At 39.3% G+C, this 19,820-nt stretch overlaps 2 protein-coding genes across 2 annotated transcripts in view; both read right to left on the reverse strand.

Annotated features, from left to right (window-relative positions):
* Positions 1 to 2,815: 2,815 nt before the first annotated feature.
* Positions 2,816 to 5,219, reverse strand: LOC131175261 (uncharacterized). The gene is made up of 3 exons (XM_058138971.1): positions 5,016 to 5,219; positions 4,457 to 4,898; positions 2,816 to 2,826 (listed from the first exon to the last, which is right to left on the reverse strand). The coding sequence occupies exons 1-3, from the start codon at positions 5,217 to 5,219 to the stop codon at positions 2,816 to 2,818; spliced, it is 657 nt and encodes a 218-aa protein (XP_057994954.1).
* A 2,886-nt stretch (positions 5,220 to 8,105) lies between these two features.
* Positions 8,106 to 19,820, reverse strand: part of LOC131175262 (uncharacterized) — a 39,707-nt gene continuing 27,992 nt past the window's right edge. Inside the window, exons 3-4 of the mRNA XM_058138972.1 lie at positions 8,653 to 8,714; positions 8,106 to 8,462 (exon numbers count right to left, since the gene is read on the reverse strand). Coding sequence (XP_057994955.1) covers positions 8,106 to 8,462; positions 8,653 to 8,714 — 419 coding nt within the window. The remainder of the gene's footprint in view (positions 8,463 to 8,652; positions 8,715 to 19,820) is intronic.

Consider the following 19,820-nt stretch of genomic DNA (forward strand, 5'->3'; position numbering starts at 1 on the left):
TATATTATTTTTCTTTGAAATGAATGGAAATCCTTTTTGTTTAATTTCTTGATGAGATCGGCAAGCGTTCAAATTGTATGAGTACCTAATTATTTGAACGTATTGGAACATTAAACTTGAAAGCAACCATTAACCCAAGTATAAGAGATCGGAAAAACATTACACATAAGCATGAGATCGGGCTAAGCCATGACCAAATACCGAGTAAAACTTTAGAACATTAGAATTGGAAAGACTTGACATTGATTTGGATTCTTAAGATCGGGATCGTCATTAGACCAGACAGAAACCTTAACTTCATTTTAAGGAATATCTGGGGCATTCAAGTGAGAAGCACGATCATAACATTAGCGAAATGAAGTTTCACAATATTTGTAAAGAGAGATCGGAGGTAAGACAGGATGGTCTAGAGACCCAACATTGATTCGAACCCATCTAATAAGAGATCGGAAAATAATTAACTAAGTATGGGATCGGTTTATTCCATGGTTGAGCAATCGGTGAGTTTGAAAAAGTCATTTGTGATCGAAGGACGTCGGCTGAGAGCGGATGATAAAGTCAATTTTAAAGTCCCTTGACTTCGAAGATCGGCCAAAATATGGTGTCGACAGTTACCCCTCTTTATATAATTTCTATTGAAGAGAATGAAATTCTCCTGTATAGGAATTATGTAAAGATTCAGACCTATATTTTGGGCGGTTGGAGTATGGAAAATTAAAATGCTGAGAATCAAAATCAACTTGGATCTAGGAACCAAAGGTTGATAACTGAAATTAAAATGCTAAAAATTAAAATCAACTTGGATCAAGGAACCAGAAGTTGATGACCGGAAATTAAATGCTGAAAATTAAATTGATGATCGGAAATTAAATGCTGGAAATTAAAATCAACTTGGATCAAGGAACCAGAGGTTGACAACTGGAAATTAAAGTGCTGGAAATTAAAATCAACTTGGATCAAGGAACCAGAGGTTGGTGATCGGAAATTAAATGCTGAAAATTAAAATCAACTTGGATCAAGGAACCAGAGGTTGATAATTGAAAATTAAAATGCTAGAAATTAAAATCAACTTGGATCAAGGAACCAGAGGTTGATAACTGGAAATTAAATGCTGGAAATTAAAATCAACTTGGATCAAGGAACCAGAGGTTGATAGCTGGAAATTAAAATCAACTTGGATCAAGGAACCAGAAGTTGATAACTGGAAATTAATTGCTGGAAATTAAAATCAACTTGGATCAAGGAACCAAAGGTTGATAACTGGAAATTAAAATGCTGGAAATTAAAATCAAGTTGGATCAAAGAACCAGAGGTTGATAACTGGAAATTAAAATGCTGGAAATTAAAATCAACTTGGATCAAGGAACTAGAGGTTGATGATCGAAAATTAAATGCTAAAAATTAAAATCAACTTGGATCAAGGAACCAGAGGTTGATGACCAGAAATTAAATGCTGAAAATTAAAATCAACTTGGATCAAGGAACCAGAGGTTGATAACTGGAAATTAAATGTTGAAAATTAAAATCAACTTGGATCAAGGAACCAGAGATTGATAGCTAAAAATTAAAATGCTGGAAATTAAAACCAACTTGGATCAAGGAACCAGAGGTTGATAGCTAAAAATTAAAATGCTGGAAATTAAAATCAACTTGGATCAAAGAACCAGAGGTTGATGATCGAAAATTAAATGCTGGAAATTAAAATCAACTTGAATCAAGGAACCAGAGGTTGATGATTGGAAATTAAATGTTGGAAATCAAAATCAACTTGGATCAAGGAACCAGAAGTTGATGATTGAAAATTAAATGCTGGAAATTAAAATCAACTTGGATCAAGGAACCAGAGGTTGATGACCGAAAATTAAAATGTTGGAAATTAAAATCAACTTGGATCAAGGAACCAGAGGTTGATAGCTAAAAATTAAAATGCTGAAAATTAAAATCAACTTGAATTAAGGAACCAGAGGTTGATAACTGGAAATTAAATACTGGAAATTAAAATCAACTTGGATCAAGGAACCAAAGGTTGATAACTGGAAATTAAAATGCTGGAAATTAAAATCAACTTAGATCAAGGAACCAGAGGTTGATAACTGGAAAGTAAATGCTGGAAATTAAAATCAACTTGGATCAAGGAACCAGAGGTTGATAGTTGGAAATTAAAAGCTAGAAATTGAAATCAACTTGGATCAAGGAACCAAAGGTTGATAGCTGGAAATTAAAATGCTGGAAATTAAAATCAACTTGGATCAAGGAACCAGAGGTTGATAGCTGAAAATTAAAATGCTGAAAATTAAAATCAACTTGGATCAAGGAACCAGTGGTTGATAGCTGGAAATTAAATGCTGAAAATTAAAATCAACTTGGATCAAGGAACCAAAGGTTGATAACTGGAAATTAAATGTTGGAAATTAAATGTTGGAAATTAAAATCAACTTGGATCAATGAACCAGAGGTTGATAACTAGAAATTAAAGTGCTGAAAATTAAATCAACTTGGATCAAGAAACCAAAGGTTGATGGCAGGAATTTAAAATACTGAGAATTAAACATACTGACAAAGTAAGGCAAACCTGACACAAGATGCTCCCCAATCAAAGTGCACTTAACAAGGTTCTGAAGATAAATGATTAATGGAGGACGAGACTCAAGACTTGGCCTACAATTTCCTTCTCTTACTCACTCCTCAGGACGCCCTTTCTGGTTTTCATTCCTTTCTTATTTGCAAAAGTGCCATTACGGGTTTTCACTTTCTCACATTTTGCTAGGAGTGTCCTTTCGGGTTTTCACTCCTACATATTTTTTTTTGGTGGCCATCATTCATTTCCTGCAAATCTCATAGCAAAGTATATGAGGTTATCAATATTGAAATCCTGATCTTATGATAAAGTTTTAATGAATTAATAGCACATAAATAAAGGTATATAAGAAAGATAAATTAGAGTGAATGAATGACTTTATTATGGTTTGAGAATAAAGGTACAGTTTCAAAGGAAAAGGGTACAAGGATAAATCTCACAAATTCCTTGTAGCTAACTTTGAACTCACTTTATTGCCATTATTTCAAGTAATCTTTCGACGAACGTTCATGCCGTGGTGATTTATTTCCTTTCCTGGTCCTGTGCTCCCTTCCTTATTTCTCCGTTTTCTGGTTCTAGGGGCGCCTTTTTGGGTTTTCACCTCTAGACTTTTTTTTTTTTTTATCATTTTCGCTTGCTTTTTCAGGATGCCTTTTCAGGTTTTCACCCTTCACTCATTTTACAGAAAGCGCCCTTATGAGTTTTCGCCCTCTTTCGCACATTTTTCTAAGAGCGTCCTTTCAGGTTTTCACTCCTACGTTTTTTTTTTTGGCATAATACCTTTTAATAGCATTTGCATTCATGGGTCTCGAGAATTTTTCGCCGTCCATATGAGTCAAGATCAGTGCACTACCAGAAAATGCCTTCTTAACCACGTAGGGTCCCTCATAAGTTAGCGACCATTTGCCCTGGGAATCATTTTGATTAGGGAGGATCTTTTTCAAAACCAGATCTCCCAATTGAAATTCGCGCTGGTGAATGCCTTTGTTAAATGCCCTAGCCATTCTTCTTTGGTACAATTGCCCATGACACGCTGCTGCTAGTCTTTTCTCGTCCAGTAAATTCAGTTGGTTCAACCTTGATTGAATCCATTCTGACTCATCGATTCCTGATTCTTTCAGAATTCTCAGGGAAGGAATTTCCACTTCTATAGGTAAAATGGCCTCCATTCCGTAAACCAATGAGTATGGAGTTGCCCCAGTCGATGTTCTCACGGAGGTCCGATAAGCATGAAGGGTGAAGGAAAGCATATCATGCCAATCTCTATAAGTGATGGTCATCTTCTTGATTATTCTCTTGAGGTTCTTATTAGCGGCCTCCACTACTCCGTTCATTTGGGGACGGTATGGTGAAGAATTGAGATGCCGAATTTTGTACCGGTCACATAAACTCCAAACCTTTGGACCATTCAAATTCTTAGCATTGTCAGTGACAATTTCGCTGGGGAGGCCGTGTCGACAGATGACATTATTCTTTGAGAAATTTAAGGAACGTATTCTACGTGATATGAGCATATGATGTCGCCTCAACCCATTTGGAAAAGTAGTCGATGGCCACCAAGATGAACCTGTGCCCATTGGATGCCTTGGGATTAATGGGACCAATTACATCGATGCCCCACATTGTGAAAGGCCAAGGCGAGACAAGATTAAATACCTGATAAGGGGGGATGTTTATTGGATCAGCATAGATTTGACATTTATGATACTTTCGAAAGTACTTGATGCAGTCTTTTTCCAAAAATAGTCCAGAAGTATCCTCGTCTCATGATTTACTTGGCCATCATATGCCCATTGGTATGAGTAGCACAATTTGCCTCATGAGTCTCAAAAATGATCCTCCTTGCTTCTTTTGCATCCACGCATCTCAATAATTCACCATTGGAGCTCCTCTTGTACAAAATTTCACTGCTGGGGAAGTATCCCAGTGCTAATCTCTTAATCATTCTCCTTTCGTTTCTGCTTGCCCCTGTAGGGTATTCTTTGGTCTTGATGTAGACCTGGATATCATGATACCAGGGTTTACCATTGGTTTCTTCTTCGACCATGAAGCAATAAGCCGGCTCACTCCTTGTTTTGATTTGCAACACCTGTGTTTTCTGTCCCTCTTCCATCTGAGCCATGACAGCTAGAGTGGCTAAGGCATCGGCAAATTGGTTCTTGTCGCGATTGAGGTGAGAGAAGGAAACCTCTTTAAATTTCTTAATTAATTCCAGGAGGTACTTTTGGTATGGGATCAGTTTCGAATCTTTAATCTGCCATTCCCCTTTGACCTGGTAAATGATAAAGGTCGAATCTCCGTACACCTCCAACTTTCTGACCTTCATTTCGATGGTAGCTTATAAACCCATTACACAGGCTTCATATTCTGCAACATTGTTGGTGCAATCGAACCTCAGCTTGATAGCTATCGGGAAGTGCTTTCTGTCAGGGGATACCAATACAGCTCCAATCCCATTATCAGACAAATTGACTGCTCCGTCGAAATACATTTCCCATGCATCAGTCGATTCTTTGTCCTTCCTACTGACCTCATTGACATGCTCATTGGGGAATTCGAAATCCAAGGCTTCATAATCTTGGATTGGGTTTTCTGGCAGGAGATCAACAATCACACTTCCTTTTACTGCCTTCTTGGTCATATAGATGATGTCATATTGAGAGAGTATGACTTGTCATTTCGCTATCCTTCTTGGCACGAACGGGCTTTCAAATACATACTTAATGGGATCCATTCAGGAGATGAGCCACATTTTATGATTCAACATGTAGTGTTTGAGTCGATTTGCCGTCCAGGCCAATACGCAGCAAGTTTTCTCCAGGGAAGAGTACCTCGACTCGCAATCGTTGAATTTCTTACTTAAATAGTAAATGGCTCTTTTTTTTTTTTGCCCCGTGTCATCGTGCTGCCCCAGAACACAACCCATTGAATTCAGCTGAACTGCCATGTACAGAATCAATGGCCTTCCCACCACTGGAGGAACCAATATTAGCAGATTTGATAGGTATTGCTTAATCTTTTCAAAAGCCTCTTGACAAACTTGATCCCATCGAGCGGTGTTATTCTTCCTGAGTAGCTTAAAGATGGGCTCAGCTTTAGCAGTGAGGTTGGAAATGAATCTTGAGATGTAGTTCAGCTTTTCCAGAAAACTACGCACCTCCCTTTTTGTCTTTGGGGATGGCATTTCTTGAATGGCTCGAACATTGTCTGGATCTACTTCTATTCCCTTTTCACTTACTATGAATCCCAATAGCTTACCCGACCTGGCCCCAAACACACATTTAGCTAGGTTTAATTTTAGTTGATACTCTTGAGTCTTTCGAATACCTTTTTCAACACTTGTACATGACTTTCTCCCTCTCTGGACTTGATGATCATATCATCCACATACACCTCCACTTCCCTGTGCATCATGTCGTGGAATAATGTGAGCATGGCGCATTGATAGGTAGCTCCAGCGTTCTTTAATCTAAATGGCATGACCCGATAGCAGAATATCCCCCACTGGGTAATAAAAGCAATTTTGTCTTTGTCCTCGTCATCCATGGGGATTTGGTTATACCCTGATGCTCCGTTTATACACGAACATCTCCCCAGTCCGACAGCATTGTCTATTAACACATCTATATGAGGGAGAGGAAAATCATCCTTCAAGCTCGCCTTGTTGAGATCCCTATAATCAACACACACCCTGACTCTTCTGTCCTTTTTCATTACCGGGACAATGTTGGCTATCCATTGAGGCTATTTGACCGCTTCCAGGAATCCAGCATCATACTGCCTTTTGGTTTCATCCCTAACTTTAAGCAGTGTGTCGGGGTTCATTCTTCTTAACTTCTGTTTTACTGGAATCGTCCCAAGAATTAGAGGGATCTTGTGAGTTACTATTTGAGGATCCAATCCAGGCATATCATCATAGCTCCATGAGAATATATCGATGAATTCCTTGAGCAAGCTGACCATACTCTCAAATTCCCCATTATTTACGACTTTGAGTTCCTTCTTTATTTCTTCAGTCCCTAAATTTATGGTATGCGTTTTATCCCCATAAGGCACCAGGGAAGGTTCGTCTTTTTCACCCCGTTCTTCTACAGGTTCTTCTTCAGAATCACTTAAAGTAATGGCAGTTATGGGAGTTTTAAAATTAACATAAGGAACTTCTGAGTCAATTGAATTATTAGGTGTGATTCGGTCAATGGTCTTGAAGAAATGAAAGTGGAGTATATTAAAAGAATGGATTTTAAGGAAAAGAGAATTGGATGCAAAACGTGCTATTAATTCATTAATTCATTTATCATAAAAAGGGGTCCATTTACAGCACTACACTTGTCACCATGGACAAAATGATCAAGTGCTGATAACAAAATGTACTTTACTCGAGATTGAGCACAGGAATGTCTTCTGTTGCCTAATTATCCAGTTCTTGCCCCTCAGCAATCGGTGAGATCAGTGCTTCAGATAGGGAGTCTAGTTGTATGACATCGACGAATGGTTCTTTAGGAGATTTTTCACCTTCCTCTGGATTCTCAATGATCGGTTTGGTGAAAACATCTGTGATTTTCGGGACAACTTTTATTTTCCCGACTCTTTGGTCAAACCTTTGATCCCAGAGCGTGTTCCTCATCCAGAACCTCTCATACATGAGAGCCTTTTCCTCATATCCCAGGCTGAAGCGACCGATCTTCTGAATAGCTGGTATGCATTTAACAATTCCCTGTAACGTGACGCCCAATCCCTTGCCCTTCTCGTATCCACTCTTAAGCATCACCTTCACAACCATAGCGGCAGCCCCTTCATCCCTCTAGGTAGTTTCTTATAACTCTAGTGTTTGGAAAGAACTTTCCAAGGACTTTTCAGCTGTTTCCACATAAGGAACTGATTGCGGCTTGGTGACTAGCATGGCTTCCTCCCCCCTTATTGTGATGATTTTGCCACCCATGATGTATTTAATTCTCTGGTGCAGGGTCGAAGGCACAGCGTTTGCCTAGTGGATCCAAGGTCTCCCCAATAGCATGGTGTATGCAGGCTCGATATCCATCACATGGAAAGTGATGTTGAAGGTGCATGCCCCAATTTGCAATGGCAAATCGATGTCCCCAAGCACTTCTCTCTCGGTACCATCAAAGGCTCTTACCACCATAGCACTCTAGCGGATGGCTGAAGGGTTAACGGGTAGTCTTGCCAAGGTGGCATTAGGCAAGACATTAAGAGCTGATCCATTGTCAATCAGAACCTTGGCAACTATGCATCCTTTGCATTTGACTATCATATGTAGAGCTTTGGTGTGCTTTAAGCCAGCCGGATCTATCTCGTCTTCCGAGAAAGTAACAAAACTGGATGCCTGAATTTGTCCCACTATTTTCTCAAATTGCCCTGGTGTGACATCGAGGTTCACAAAGGCATGATCCAGAATCTTCTGTAAGGCTTAGTGATGCACTTTCGAGTCCAGAATTAGTGACAGTAATGAAATCCGAGCAGGCGTCTTTCTCAATTGCTCATTGATGTCATACTCACTCTGCTTCATTATTTATAGCAACAATTCTTCCTCTTCCTTTGGTTCAGCAGGTTCCCCTTTCTCAACTCTCAAAGCCCCATCCTCCATGTTCTCTTGTGGCTCTCCTATTTTTACTTTTCCCTTCTTCTTTTCCCTCTTATCATTTTCGTAACACCTCTCACTCCGAGTTATAAATTCTACCTCTTGATCTAGTGGGAAGGAGTCAGTGGTCGTGATAGGTTTTGGGTTTGATTGGGGAGTAGCATCATTGGAGGGTCTGGAATAAGTCATTTTAAAGTGCTCGTGAGGAGCGAAACATGGTTTAGAAGGGGTTATAGGTTGAGTACGTGTATAATTGAGGGTAGGGGCTAAGGTGCTGTTGGATACCTCCTGAGTAAAGACTTGAAGGTTATAGTTCCAAGGCACTACATGGGTGTTTATGACTGGGAGTTGAGGCGGGGTTCGGATGATTGTTATTGGAGGTGGTGGTGTTGGTATGCTGGGAGCAGAAAAGGTTAATCTAGGATTGGGGGTGGAGGCAATCTGGCCAAACCTAGCTGTGTTCACTTCGCCCTCCAACCTTGTTCTCCGCTGACATCTCAAAGTTTTGAGTGACAACATCCTTCAGACTTCCTGCTTGAACTGTAACACCCTAGGCAAATCCCACATCGACAAAACATGGGAGAGATGCTAGGTTTATAAGTTGGCAGTTCATAACCCCTAGCAACACATTTTAAAATCGTAAGGGCTTCGGCCTAAAGCGGACAATATCACTAGTGGGTCGGGCCATTACATTAGTGGTATCAGAGCCGCTCTGCGTGCAACCTTGGGCGATGGTGGGGCGAACCTCAGCGAGGACGCTGAGTCCCATAAGGGGGGTGGATTGTAACACCCTAGGCAAATCCCACATAGACAAAATACGGGAGAGATGCTAGGTTTATAAGTTGGCAGTTTGTAACCCCTAGCGACACGTTTTAAAACCGTGAGGGCTTTGGCCCAGAGTGGACAATATCACTAGTGGGCTGGGCCATTACATGAACTCTTCACAGTTTTATAGCTCATGGTTAGCCGCTCCTCTGTGGTAGGGGCATCCTATACCACTTTCCGACCTGGACGTCTGAGGGCATAGATATCCCTCTTTTATTGCCATAGCAAAAATCTTTTTGAAATGAGGAATCAGCCGATCTACTTCCAAAATTGAATTTTCATCTTGTGGCTCTATCATATTCACGCCACTGCCTGTACCATGATTAGGCAATGGGTTTGAAGTGACATTGGGAGGAGAGCCATTTCCCTCAATTTTTAACCAAACGTTTCTATTCAGGGCCTGCACTCTTCCCCTGAGAGCTTCGCAGTTGTCAATTAAGTGCCCGAGTGCCCCGCCATGATATTCACATCGGGCATTGGCATCATACCGCTTGGGATATGGTGGCTAAATCAGATCAAGGGGGATAGGCACTATTTGATTTATACCGAGTAAGTACCGGTATATTTTACTGAGTGGAAGGGGGAGAGGTGGATCAGGGTTCCTTTATGGTCTCGGGTTAGTTTGGGGAGGAGGTGGTCTTGATTAATTCGGTTGGGCAGGCGGTCTGGGATTGTAAGCTGCTTGTGGTGGATATTGTGGGCGAGGGTGAGGATAATTTGGGAAAGGGGGTGGAATGTTTGCTACTGTCGGGCCTTGGTACGGCCGAAAATTATTCTGAGAGAATGGAGGTTGGGTTTGTCGGGTGATGGAGTGCACATCACCTTTTTTCTTCTTTCCATAACTGGCGGTCTTCTTTGCAGAGTTCTCAGTCAACTCCTATAGTCTCCCTAACCTGAGGTTAGCTTTAATTCTTTCGCTAGCTTGAATGTTGTTTGAAAAGCTGTTGGAGGTGTTTCGATCATCATATTGAAGTATAGAGCCTTCAATGTCTCAATGAACAGAGAGCAGAGTTTATTATTAGTAACAGGAGGATATACCTCCGTTGCCTTCTCTCTCCACCTCTGGGCATACTCTTTGAAGCTTTCCCTTTCTCTTTGCACCAGATTTTGGAAGTCTCTCCTTGTGGGGGCAACGTCATAATTGAACTTGTACTGTTTTATGAAAGCATTGACCAAATCTTTCTAGGAGCGCAGTTTGCTCCTATCTAGTTGAATGTACCATCGCAGGGCTGCCTCGGAGAGACTCTCATAGAAGAAGTGGACTAGAAGCCTGCCATCTTTTGTAAGGGCTGACTTCTTGGAGATGTAAGTGGCCAAGTGAATACGGGGGTTTGAATTCCCAGTATATTTGTCGAAGTTTGAAACTTTGAATTTGGGTGGTACCACCACATCTAGTACTAATCTCAGTGACGACACATCTACTAAACCATACATGTTCAGACCCTCTATTGCCCTTAATCTTTCTTCTAGAGCAGTAAACTTCTAATTTTCCTTTGCTCTACTTTCTCCTATTGCATAGGGCATTCCCCTAATTGGGAAATAAGTTGTAGGGTGAAAAGGAGGGGTCGGTATGGAAGTGTGTAACTCGGCATTTGAGACAGTCGAATGATAAGGGAAATGTAAGTCATTATTTGTGAAGGTCGGATTGACAATGATCGTAGGATCAGGGATAGGAGGTTGAAAAGTGAAAGAGGTTGAAGCTTGATGGGAATCAACCGTTGTAGACAGTGGGGGAGGTAGTGGCAAATTTGGTTCTGATGCAGGTTTATTTTGGGATATCTCCTTCATTAGTTTCATGAGTTTTGAGACTTGGTCTCTCAATTCAAAAACCTGCCCCTGTAGGTTCTAGACTTGTTCCTGGTGTCACACCTTACCCCTCTGTAAGGCATAACATGATCCCGTAGAATACCTAATGAACTACCGAACTTCACCTACCGATAACTCATTAAGTACCCTACAAGGGATTTTAAAACAATTTTCTTACTTTTGATAAGTGGTGAGCATTTTCTAATAGGTATTAAAACATTTAATTAAAGTTGAAAACTATTTAAATTTTGGTCTATTTTATTTTTCCACAAATTTTATAAAAATTTTGGCAGAGTTTCGTCTGTATTTTGAGAAAACAGTTCTTCAAATACCTGTAAAAAGCACTTCCAATAATTTTTCTCAACCACTACTTCAATTTCATAATCAATCTCAACCAATTTCTCAATTCTCAAAATTCAATAGTCAACATTTCTCAATTTCCAAAAATTCAATAATCATTAAAATAATATCTATCAATTTCACTCAAATTAAAATAAAACATTTCCATTCATTATTTCATTAAAGACAAACAATCTATATATACAACATACTAAAATCTACATTAGGAAATTCAAACTAAATTTTATTACAACTTAATACAAACTTTGTACAGACTGCTCAAGACCAATTACATGTCCATACATTTATGTACATTATATATATCAAAATAAATTTCTACAATCAGGGTATAAAATATACCCGATATAACTTCAGGATGAGTCGTTCGATAATCCTCAGCAGCTCACTCTGCTGCTCCTCTAGTCTCTAAATCTGCGACAGCAATAACAGCTATCGCTGAGTACTAGGACTCAGTGGTGCACAACATACTAAAATAATCTTTATGCAGAATTTAAATCACATTTATTCAAAAATTGAACTGAGCATGTGAGTTCAACACAAAACATGAATTATGACATTTTATTCCAAACAATTTCATTTCGAAGTATCAAACACGTTTCATAAAACCCACAGTTAGATCATGCCATTCGAAACAAATATAATCTCGATAGCCAGAGGCTAAGAAGAAGTCACATCACAAGGCTAGCTAGCTCAAATATATGGATATCCATTCAAATCCTCTTCTACTGGCACACCTCAACACTTCTCCAGAGAAGGAATCAAAATTCGAAGCTAATTACCCCCACTAGTCATGCTAGTGATGTGTTCAAATATATGGTCATGACACTGTGGTTTCAAAACTTATCTTAACAATTTGCTAAACATTTCTATTTCAAATATATACAATAACTTTCACAATTTAAATCAAAACATCATAAATAATGTCACAAATAAACTTTCAACAATTCAAAGCAAAAATAAAATACATATTTCATTCACTTTATCAATGAATTTTAAAGCATAGTGATGTTGTGCACAAACCTCAAGCGAGTCGCCTCTTGGCCTTGACTCGGTTCCTCGGGTTCTTTCCCGGTATTCTTTTCAACTGAAACACATAATTTTACAGTGTTTCAGTACCATAACTTAGCATAAATCCAAAAATAATTTTAATTTCACTTTTACTTAGCTCTAACGTGCTAAACTCGACGTTCTTGAAATTTTGTGTTTTGGGATTACTATTCACTACACTATTCAAGTCAAATTGTTGACTTTCTAAGGCTTAATAGGTATGGGAATTCCAACTTCACCCACATACCACATTTTAGTCACTAAATTTGTTGGTTTTGTTTGTTTATTCAAATTCTAAGTCTTTTAAGCAAATTTGATAATTTTCAGTTTTGGTGTCTAAGGTTGCACTGTTCTATTGATCATCTTACTATTGGAATTTGGCAAAAATTTCTTCATAGAAAATGTTCCCTATTGTTTTAATTTTATTCTCCTTTTTGAATAACTCCAATTGGAGTTTTGTAGCTCAAGTTATAGCCATTTGAACCATGGCTGCCGGATTAGACTCAACCCAGTTTTCTGGGCAATTTTTTGGTTCTGGCAGTTTTAGGTCACCAATTTTGGATGGCCAAATGACTTAGTTAATGGCATAATTTGGGTTTTTGTTCTTCATGAAAGTTTTAGGTCTATGTCTAAACTGTCCACTGATAAAATTTCAGGACATTTTGACCTGCCTAGCTCAAGTTATGACTTCATTTGGTCATTTTGTACAGGGCAGACTGAGATTTTTCGAGTTTGGTCAATTTGTTCACTAGGTTTTGGTCACTTTTTGGGCATGCTTCCTGAATGAAAATTGTGTCATTTAGTGTCTATTTTCATTCCCAATTGGTCTCATACCAATTGGACTTGTAAATTTTCATATTTGGTTCTTCAAAGGTAACTTGGTCATGCTGCCAATAGCATGACCACATTCAATCCGAATTTGCTTTTGATTCAAACACTCCTAACACACCTCATTAGGTCACAATTGACTATTTCTCTCCTTAAACTAGGTCAAAGACATCATTTACAAGTTTCTCAAAATTTTGTCTCTAAACCCTAATGTCCAAAACCCTAATTCACACTAATTCTTGCATTTAACCAATTCCATGCCTTTAACCATAGTCATTCAACTAATTAAGGTTCATATACTCATTCAAATCCAACAAACCATGCAATACACCCCCACACACATGCTGGCTGAAATTTACTCATGATCCTTCAACAAGAATTTTCTTTTCATTTTAAGTTTATTTCTAAGTTAATTAGGTCATAAACACAAGTAATAAACTCATTTTGTAACTTAAATCACTAACCTTTGTGTAGTAACTTCTAACTCCCCTTTTCTCTAATTTTCTTTCTTTTTCTTGCTCCTCTATACTCTTCAAGATGCAAGGATGAGGTTTAAGTTGATAATTTAGGGAAATTAGGGTTTAATTGGTGAGTTCAAAAGCTTTGTGAGGCTTATCAATGGTGGAGAATGAAATAAGAGAGAGGGAAGAGAGAGAGAGAGGGTGTTTCGGCCAAATGAAGAAGACAACCCAACAATTTTTTTTATTTGTTTTTACATCTAATTATCTTAAATTTTGACTTAGTCAACTTTAATTAAATAAATTGTATTTTTGACATCATGTATGATGTCATTTGGATGATGTAATAATTCATATTTCATTTTCTTTTCTTTTTCTTTTATTTTTTCATGCTTCTTTAATTTAATTCCCGATTCCAAAGTTTTCTTTTCTATGATTTTATTTGATAGTTAGGTCAGGAGTCAGTTCTCAAGGTCAATTGACCAAATTGCCCCTCGCCGGTTCAACCAGGTTTGCAAATAATTTAATATTTCTTCCGGCTCTCTGACCTAATTATTTGACTGGCTTAACAGTTCTTTTTCATAATTTTCTCTTTTCCACTATGTTCGTAAGGGTCCTAAGGACCGTGGCGTCACATTTTACGGTTCGAAATTTGAGTTTAAATCGACTTCGCAGTCGTTCCCGAGAAGGTCACCCATCGTTGTGACTCTTGGCTCGTTTAACTTCTTATGTTCTATTTTTCTTATTTATACTTAACTAATTGACAATTACTAATTATTTGTGTTTATGGCTTATCTAATTGTCTTAAGTGTGGTTCTAATCCCCTTAATTGTCCGGACCGACACCGATCACCGGAACAGTGAAATATAACTGGCTATGCAAACGGGGGTGTTACAATTCTCCCCCCTTAAATAAATTTCACCTCAAAATTTTACCTGGTATTAATCTCTCAACAGCTGTGGGTGCTGTCTCCTCATGTCCTCCTCTCGTTCCTAAGTAGCCTCCTGGCCCAAATGATGGTTCCACAGCACTTTCACTAACGGTATTTGCTTGTTCCGTAGCTGCTTCACCTCATAAGCCAGAATCTCTATGGGTTCTTCTTCATATGTGAGGTCTGGATTCACTTCAATTTCATCTACTGGTAGTACATGAGATGGGTCTGATTGATACCTCCTCAACATAGACACATGGAAGACATTATGTATCTTCTCCAACTCTGGAGGTAGTGCCAAACGATAAGCCAAAGGACCCAATCTTTCTAGAACCTCATATGGCCCAATGAAACGAGGACTCAGTTTCTCCTTTCTGCTGAATCTCATAATTCTCTTCCAAGGGGAAACCTTGAGGAATACTTTCTCACCCACTGCATACTCAATATCCCTTCTCTTCAGATCAATGTAGGACTTCTGATGGTCTGATGCAGTCTTAAGTCGATCTCTGATCACCCTGATCTTTTCCTCAGTTTGCTGAACAATTTCAGGTCCAATCATCTTTCTTTCACCCACGTCATCCCAACACAATGGGGTTCTACATTTTTTGCCATATAATGCTTCATATGGAGGCATCCCAATGGTTGATTGATAGCTATTGTTGTAGGCAAACTCAATTAAAGGCAAGTGTGTATCCCAACTGCCCTCAAATTCAATCACACAAGCCCGTAACATATCCTCCAAGATCTGAATTACCCTCTCGGGTGGCCATGCATGCGTGGGTGGAATGCAGTACTGAAGTTCAATCTAGTTCCTAGGGCTCTCTGAAGACTACCCCAGAATCTAGAAGTGAACCTAGGATCTCTGTCTGATACAATGGATACTGGCACTCCATGTAGTCTCACAATCTCATCAACGTACAACCTGGCTAATCTTTCTAAATTGTAGTCCATTCGAACTGGCAAAAAATGAGCAGACTTGGTTAGTCTGTCAATAATGACCCATAATGCATCATGACTCTTTTGTGTCCTCGGAAGTCCCATCACAAAATCCATCGTTATTCTCTCCCATTTCCATTCTGGTACTGGTAGTGGATGTAACAACCCAGCGGGTACTTGATGCCTTTACTTGCTGACAAGTTTGGCATTTGGAAACAAACTCTGCCACATCTCTTTTCATACCCATCCACCAGTAATGCTCCTTTAGCCCTCTATACATTTTTGTGCCACCAGGGTGCATGGCAAAAGGAGACTCATGTGCTTCCTTCAAAATAATATGCCTCAAATTAACATCATTAGGAACACACATTCTGCCCTGGTGTAGCAGCAGATCATCATCTCTGATTGAGAATTCCGGTTTCTTGCTCTGCCGGACTTCTTCCAATAGCTTCTGATATCTTTCATCATTCTGAGCAGCCATTCTGATCTGATCAATCAACACTGGCTATACATGCCAGGCAACTGCTGTCTGCCCCTCATCATTAATCTCTAAGCTGGCATGTAATGATCTCAATTCATGTACCATAGACAAAGGAGTAACACGTAGACTTGCCATAGTCTTGCGACTTAAGGCGTCAGCCACAACCTTAGCTTTCCCTGGCTGATAGTCTATCAGACAATCATAGTCTTTTATCAACTCTAACCATCTCCTCTGTCTCGAATTCAACTCCTTCTGAGTGCCCAAATACTTCAAACTCTTATGATCTGTGTAGATGTAACACTTTTCCCCATACAAATAGTGTCTCTAGATCTTAAGAGCAAACACAATAGTTGCAAGCTCCAAATCATGTGTTGGATAATTCCTCTCATGCGGTTTCAGCTGGCGTGATGCATAGGCAATGACATTTCGATCTTGCATCAATACACAGCCTAACCCATTGTGAGAAGTATCACTATAAACTGTGTATTCTTTACTCAGACTAGGTAAAGTAAGGACTGGAGCTTCAGTCAAACATTTCTTCAATTTATTAAAACTCTATTGGCATTTATCCGTCCACTGAAATTTCACATCTTTTCTAAGCAGCTTGGTCAATGGAGATGCCAACATGGAGAATCCCTTCATAAACCTACGGTAGTATCCAGCTAAACCTAGAAAACTGTGAATCTCTGTGACATTTCTTGGTGGCTTCCAATTAAGCACAGCTTCAATCTTACTTGGATCTACCTTGATGCCCTCTTCTGATACTACATGCCCTAAGAAAGATATTTGTTTCAGCTAAAATTCATATTTCGATAATTTGGCATATAGTTGTTTCTCCCTCAAAGTCTGTAGTACAATCTGCAAATGTCTATCATGCTCTTCTGTTCTCCTCGAATAGACCAATATATCATCTATGAATACCACAACAAACTGATTGAGGTATGGTTTGAAGATAGTGTTCATCAGATCCATAAAAGCAGCCGGAGCATTAGTCAACCCAAATGGCATGACCAAGAACTCATAATGGCCATAGCGGGTTCTGAAGGTAGTTTTAGCAATACTCTGCTCTTGTACTTTCAGCTGATAATAACCTGATCTCAGGTCAATTTTGGAGAATACAGCTGTACCCCTGAACTAATCAAACAAGTCATCAATGCGGTGCAATGGATATCGATTCTTTATTGTCACCTTATTCAACTGTCGATAATCAATATACAAGCGGAGAGTGCCATCTTTCTTCTTTACAAACAACACTAGCGCTCCCCAAGGTGACACACTAGGACGGATAAAGCCCTTGTCAAGTAATTCTTGCAACTGCACTTTCAACTCTTTCAATTCTGCAGGTGCCATTCTATATGGCGTTATGGAGATTGGGTCCACACCAGGCATAATATCAATCTCAAACTGCACCTCTCTTTCTGGAGGTAATCCTGGCAATTCATCAGGAAACACATCCAAAAAGTGACATACTATAGGGATGTCCCTCAGGGCTAGACTTCCCACTTGGGTGTCTATCACATATGCCAAGTATGCTTCACACCCCTTTCTAATCATTCTCTGGCAAGTGCAACCGAAATAATATTTGATGGCAGTAAATGCCTCTCCCCATGTATTACCACATCACCATACAAAGGGAGACCAAAAGTGACTGTCTTCAGTCTACAGTCAATCATGGCGTGATGCCTGGCTAACCAATCCATGCCCAAGATGATATCATAATCTCTGAAAGGCATTTCAATCAAATCTGACAGAAAAACATGTCATTGGATCACCAAAGGATAGTCCCTATAAATTCTTTTGACCCGAACCTCTTGTCCTAACGGACTAGTTACTAGCACTTTAAAACCCATTTGCACACATGGAACAACAAGTGAACTAACTATGCTAGCACTAACATATGAATGGGTTGAACCCGGATCAAACAATACAAATACTTCTTGATCAGAGATAGGGAATGTACCAGCTACAACATCGGAAGTCTCAGCCTCTTCTCGCTGTCTCATCGTGTAGACTCTGGCTGAAGCACTTCCTTGTGCTGACTAACCAACCGTACCTTGATTGCCTGAAGTAGTGCCTCTACCTCTGCCTCTTCCTCTACCAACTGATTGTAAACCTTTGGGAGCAGGACTCTGAATAGATCCCTCGGCAGTAGTAGGAGCTGGACCATATCTCGGAGCACTAGTGCAGTCTTTAGCTATATGGCCCTTGCCTCCATAGTTAAAGCAGGCTCTAGTGGCCCAATAACATTCTCCCCCATGAATCTTCCCACAAGTCTCATAGGGGCGGGTAGAATGTGAACCCCTGCTCGACTGCTAACTAGACCTAGGGGGTCTCTGTCCAGAAAAATCTACCCCTACCAAGTCTTCCACCTCGACCCTTGCTGGGTCCACTAAATTTCTTCTTCTTTCCAGAGGTACCACTAGAACTTGGCTCTACCGACTTTTCCCCCTTGTCTTTCTCTGATTTCTCAGCTTTCTCTGATTTTTCTTTTATTGGGGTTGCCTCTGATTTAATCCTTTCTAGCTCATGTGCTTGAGACATGAGTTCTGAAAAATTGCTGTGCCTGAATCCCACTATTTGCATTCTCAAATTGGGCTTCAAACCAGTCTCAAATCTCTTGCATCTTGCCTTGCTGGTAGTAAGGAGACTCCCTGCATAGTGACTTAAGCGGGAGAACTCCCTCTCATACTCTGCCACTGATCGATTCCCTTATTTCAAACTTAAAAATTCTTGTAACTTCTGATCAACATATGCATCTGGGATGTATTTCTGTCTGAATTCTCTGATGAAGTCATCCCAGGTCAGTACTGGTGGTTTAGCCAAGCTGTAGGGGATAGTCTTCCACCAATCATACGCATCCCCTTGCAGTAGAGACACAGAGTATGCAAACTTCAGTTCATCTTGGTAGTGCAGCTTCTTAAATACTCTGTCCATTCTTTCAAGCCATTGCTCTGCCTCTAAAGGGTCCACTGTACCATTAAATTCTGTAGCCCCATACTTCAATAACTTATCATACTGTCTGGCTGGAGGCAGTGGTTGTGCCATAGGTGTCTGGGGTGGAGCTTGAGCAAGCATACCCCCAGCCATTTGTTGAAACTTCACAGCCATCTGCTATGCAAACTGTGTAGGAAACTGCAGCATTTGTGGGGCTAGTGCTATTGATCCACTAACATTCTGCAAAGCTGGGGCTTCCCCTTGCGCCTCAGCTTCAACAGACTGCTCAACTGAGCGATCCCATTCTTCCATTTCAGTCTGAAGTTAGGGTATCTCCTGAATAAGTAACACATGGAGATTCCCTCCGTTAGTTCATATTCATGATGTAATGCACTGTATGTAACAAATATGGACATTGAGCAGTTGTACTTAACAAGGAAAGACACAAATTCTTCAAGTTAAAACATACTTCAAAAATTTTCTCTGATACCACTAAAACATGTTACACCTTACCCCTCTGTAAGGCATAACATGATCCCGTAGAATACCTAATGAACTACCGAACTTCACCTACCGATAACTCATTAAGTACCCTACAAGGGATTTTAAAACAATTTTATTACTTTTGATAAGTGGTGAGCATTTTCTAATAGGTATTAAAATATTTAATTAAAGTTGAAAACTATTTAAAATTTTTGGTCCATTTTATTCTTCTGCAAATTTTATAAAAATTTTGGCAGAGTTCCGTCTGTATTTTGAGAAAACAGTTCTTCAAATACCTGTAAAAAACACTTTCAATAATTTTTCTCAACCACTACTTCAATTTCATAATCAATCTCAACCAATTTCTTAAGTCTCAAAATTCAACAGTCAATATTTCTCAATTTCCAAAAATTCAATAATCATTAAAATAATATCTATCAATTTCACTCAAATTAAAATAAAATATTTCCATTCATTATTTCATTAAAGACAAACAATCTATATATACAACATACTAAAATCTATATTAGGAAATTCAAACTAAATTTTATTACAAC

The sequence above is a fragment of the Hevea brasiliensis genome, chromosome 17 (assembly GCF_030052815.1).
Source record: "Hevea brasiliensis isolate MT/VB/25A 57/8 chromosome 17, ASM3005281v1, whole genome shotgun sequence".
NCBI classification, from domain to species: Eukaryota; Viridiplantae; Streptophyta; class Magnoliopsida; order Malpighiales; family Euphorbiaceae; genus Hevea; species Hevea brasiliensis.

Coding starts and splice junctions, on each gene's coding strand:
- LOC131175261 (XM_058138971.1), bottom strand. CDS start 5,219: ATGACCAAGAAGGCAGTAAAAGGAAGTGTGATTGTTGATCTCCTGCCA. Junction 4,899..5,015: donor ATGGGATTGGAGCTGTATTG/GTATCCCCTGAC, acceptor ATCGAAATGAAG/GTCAGAAAGTTGGAGGTGTA.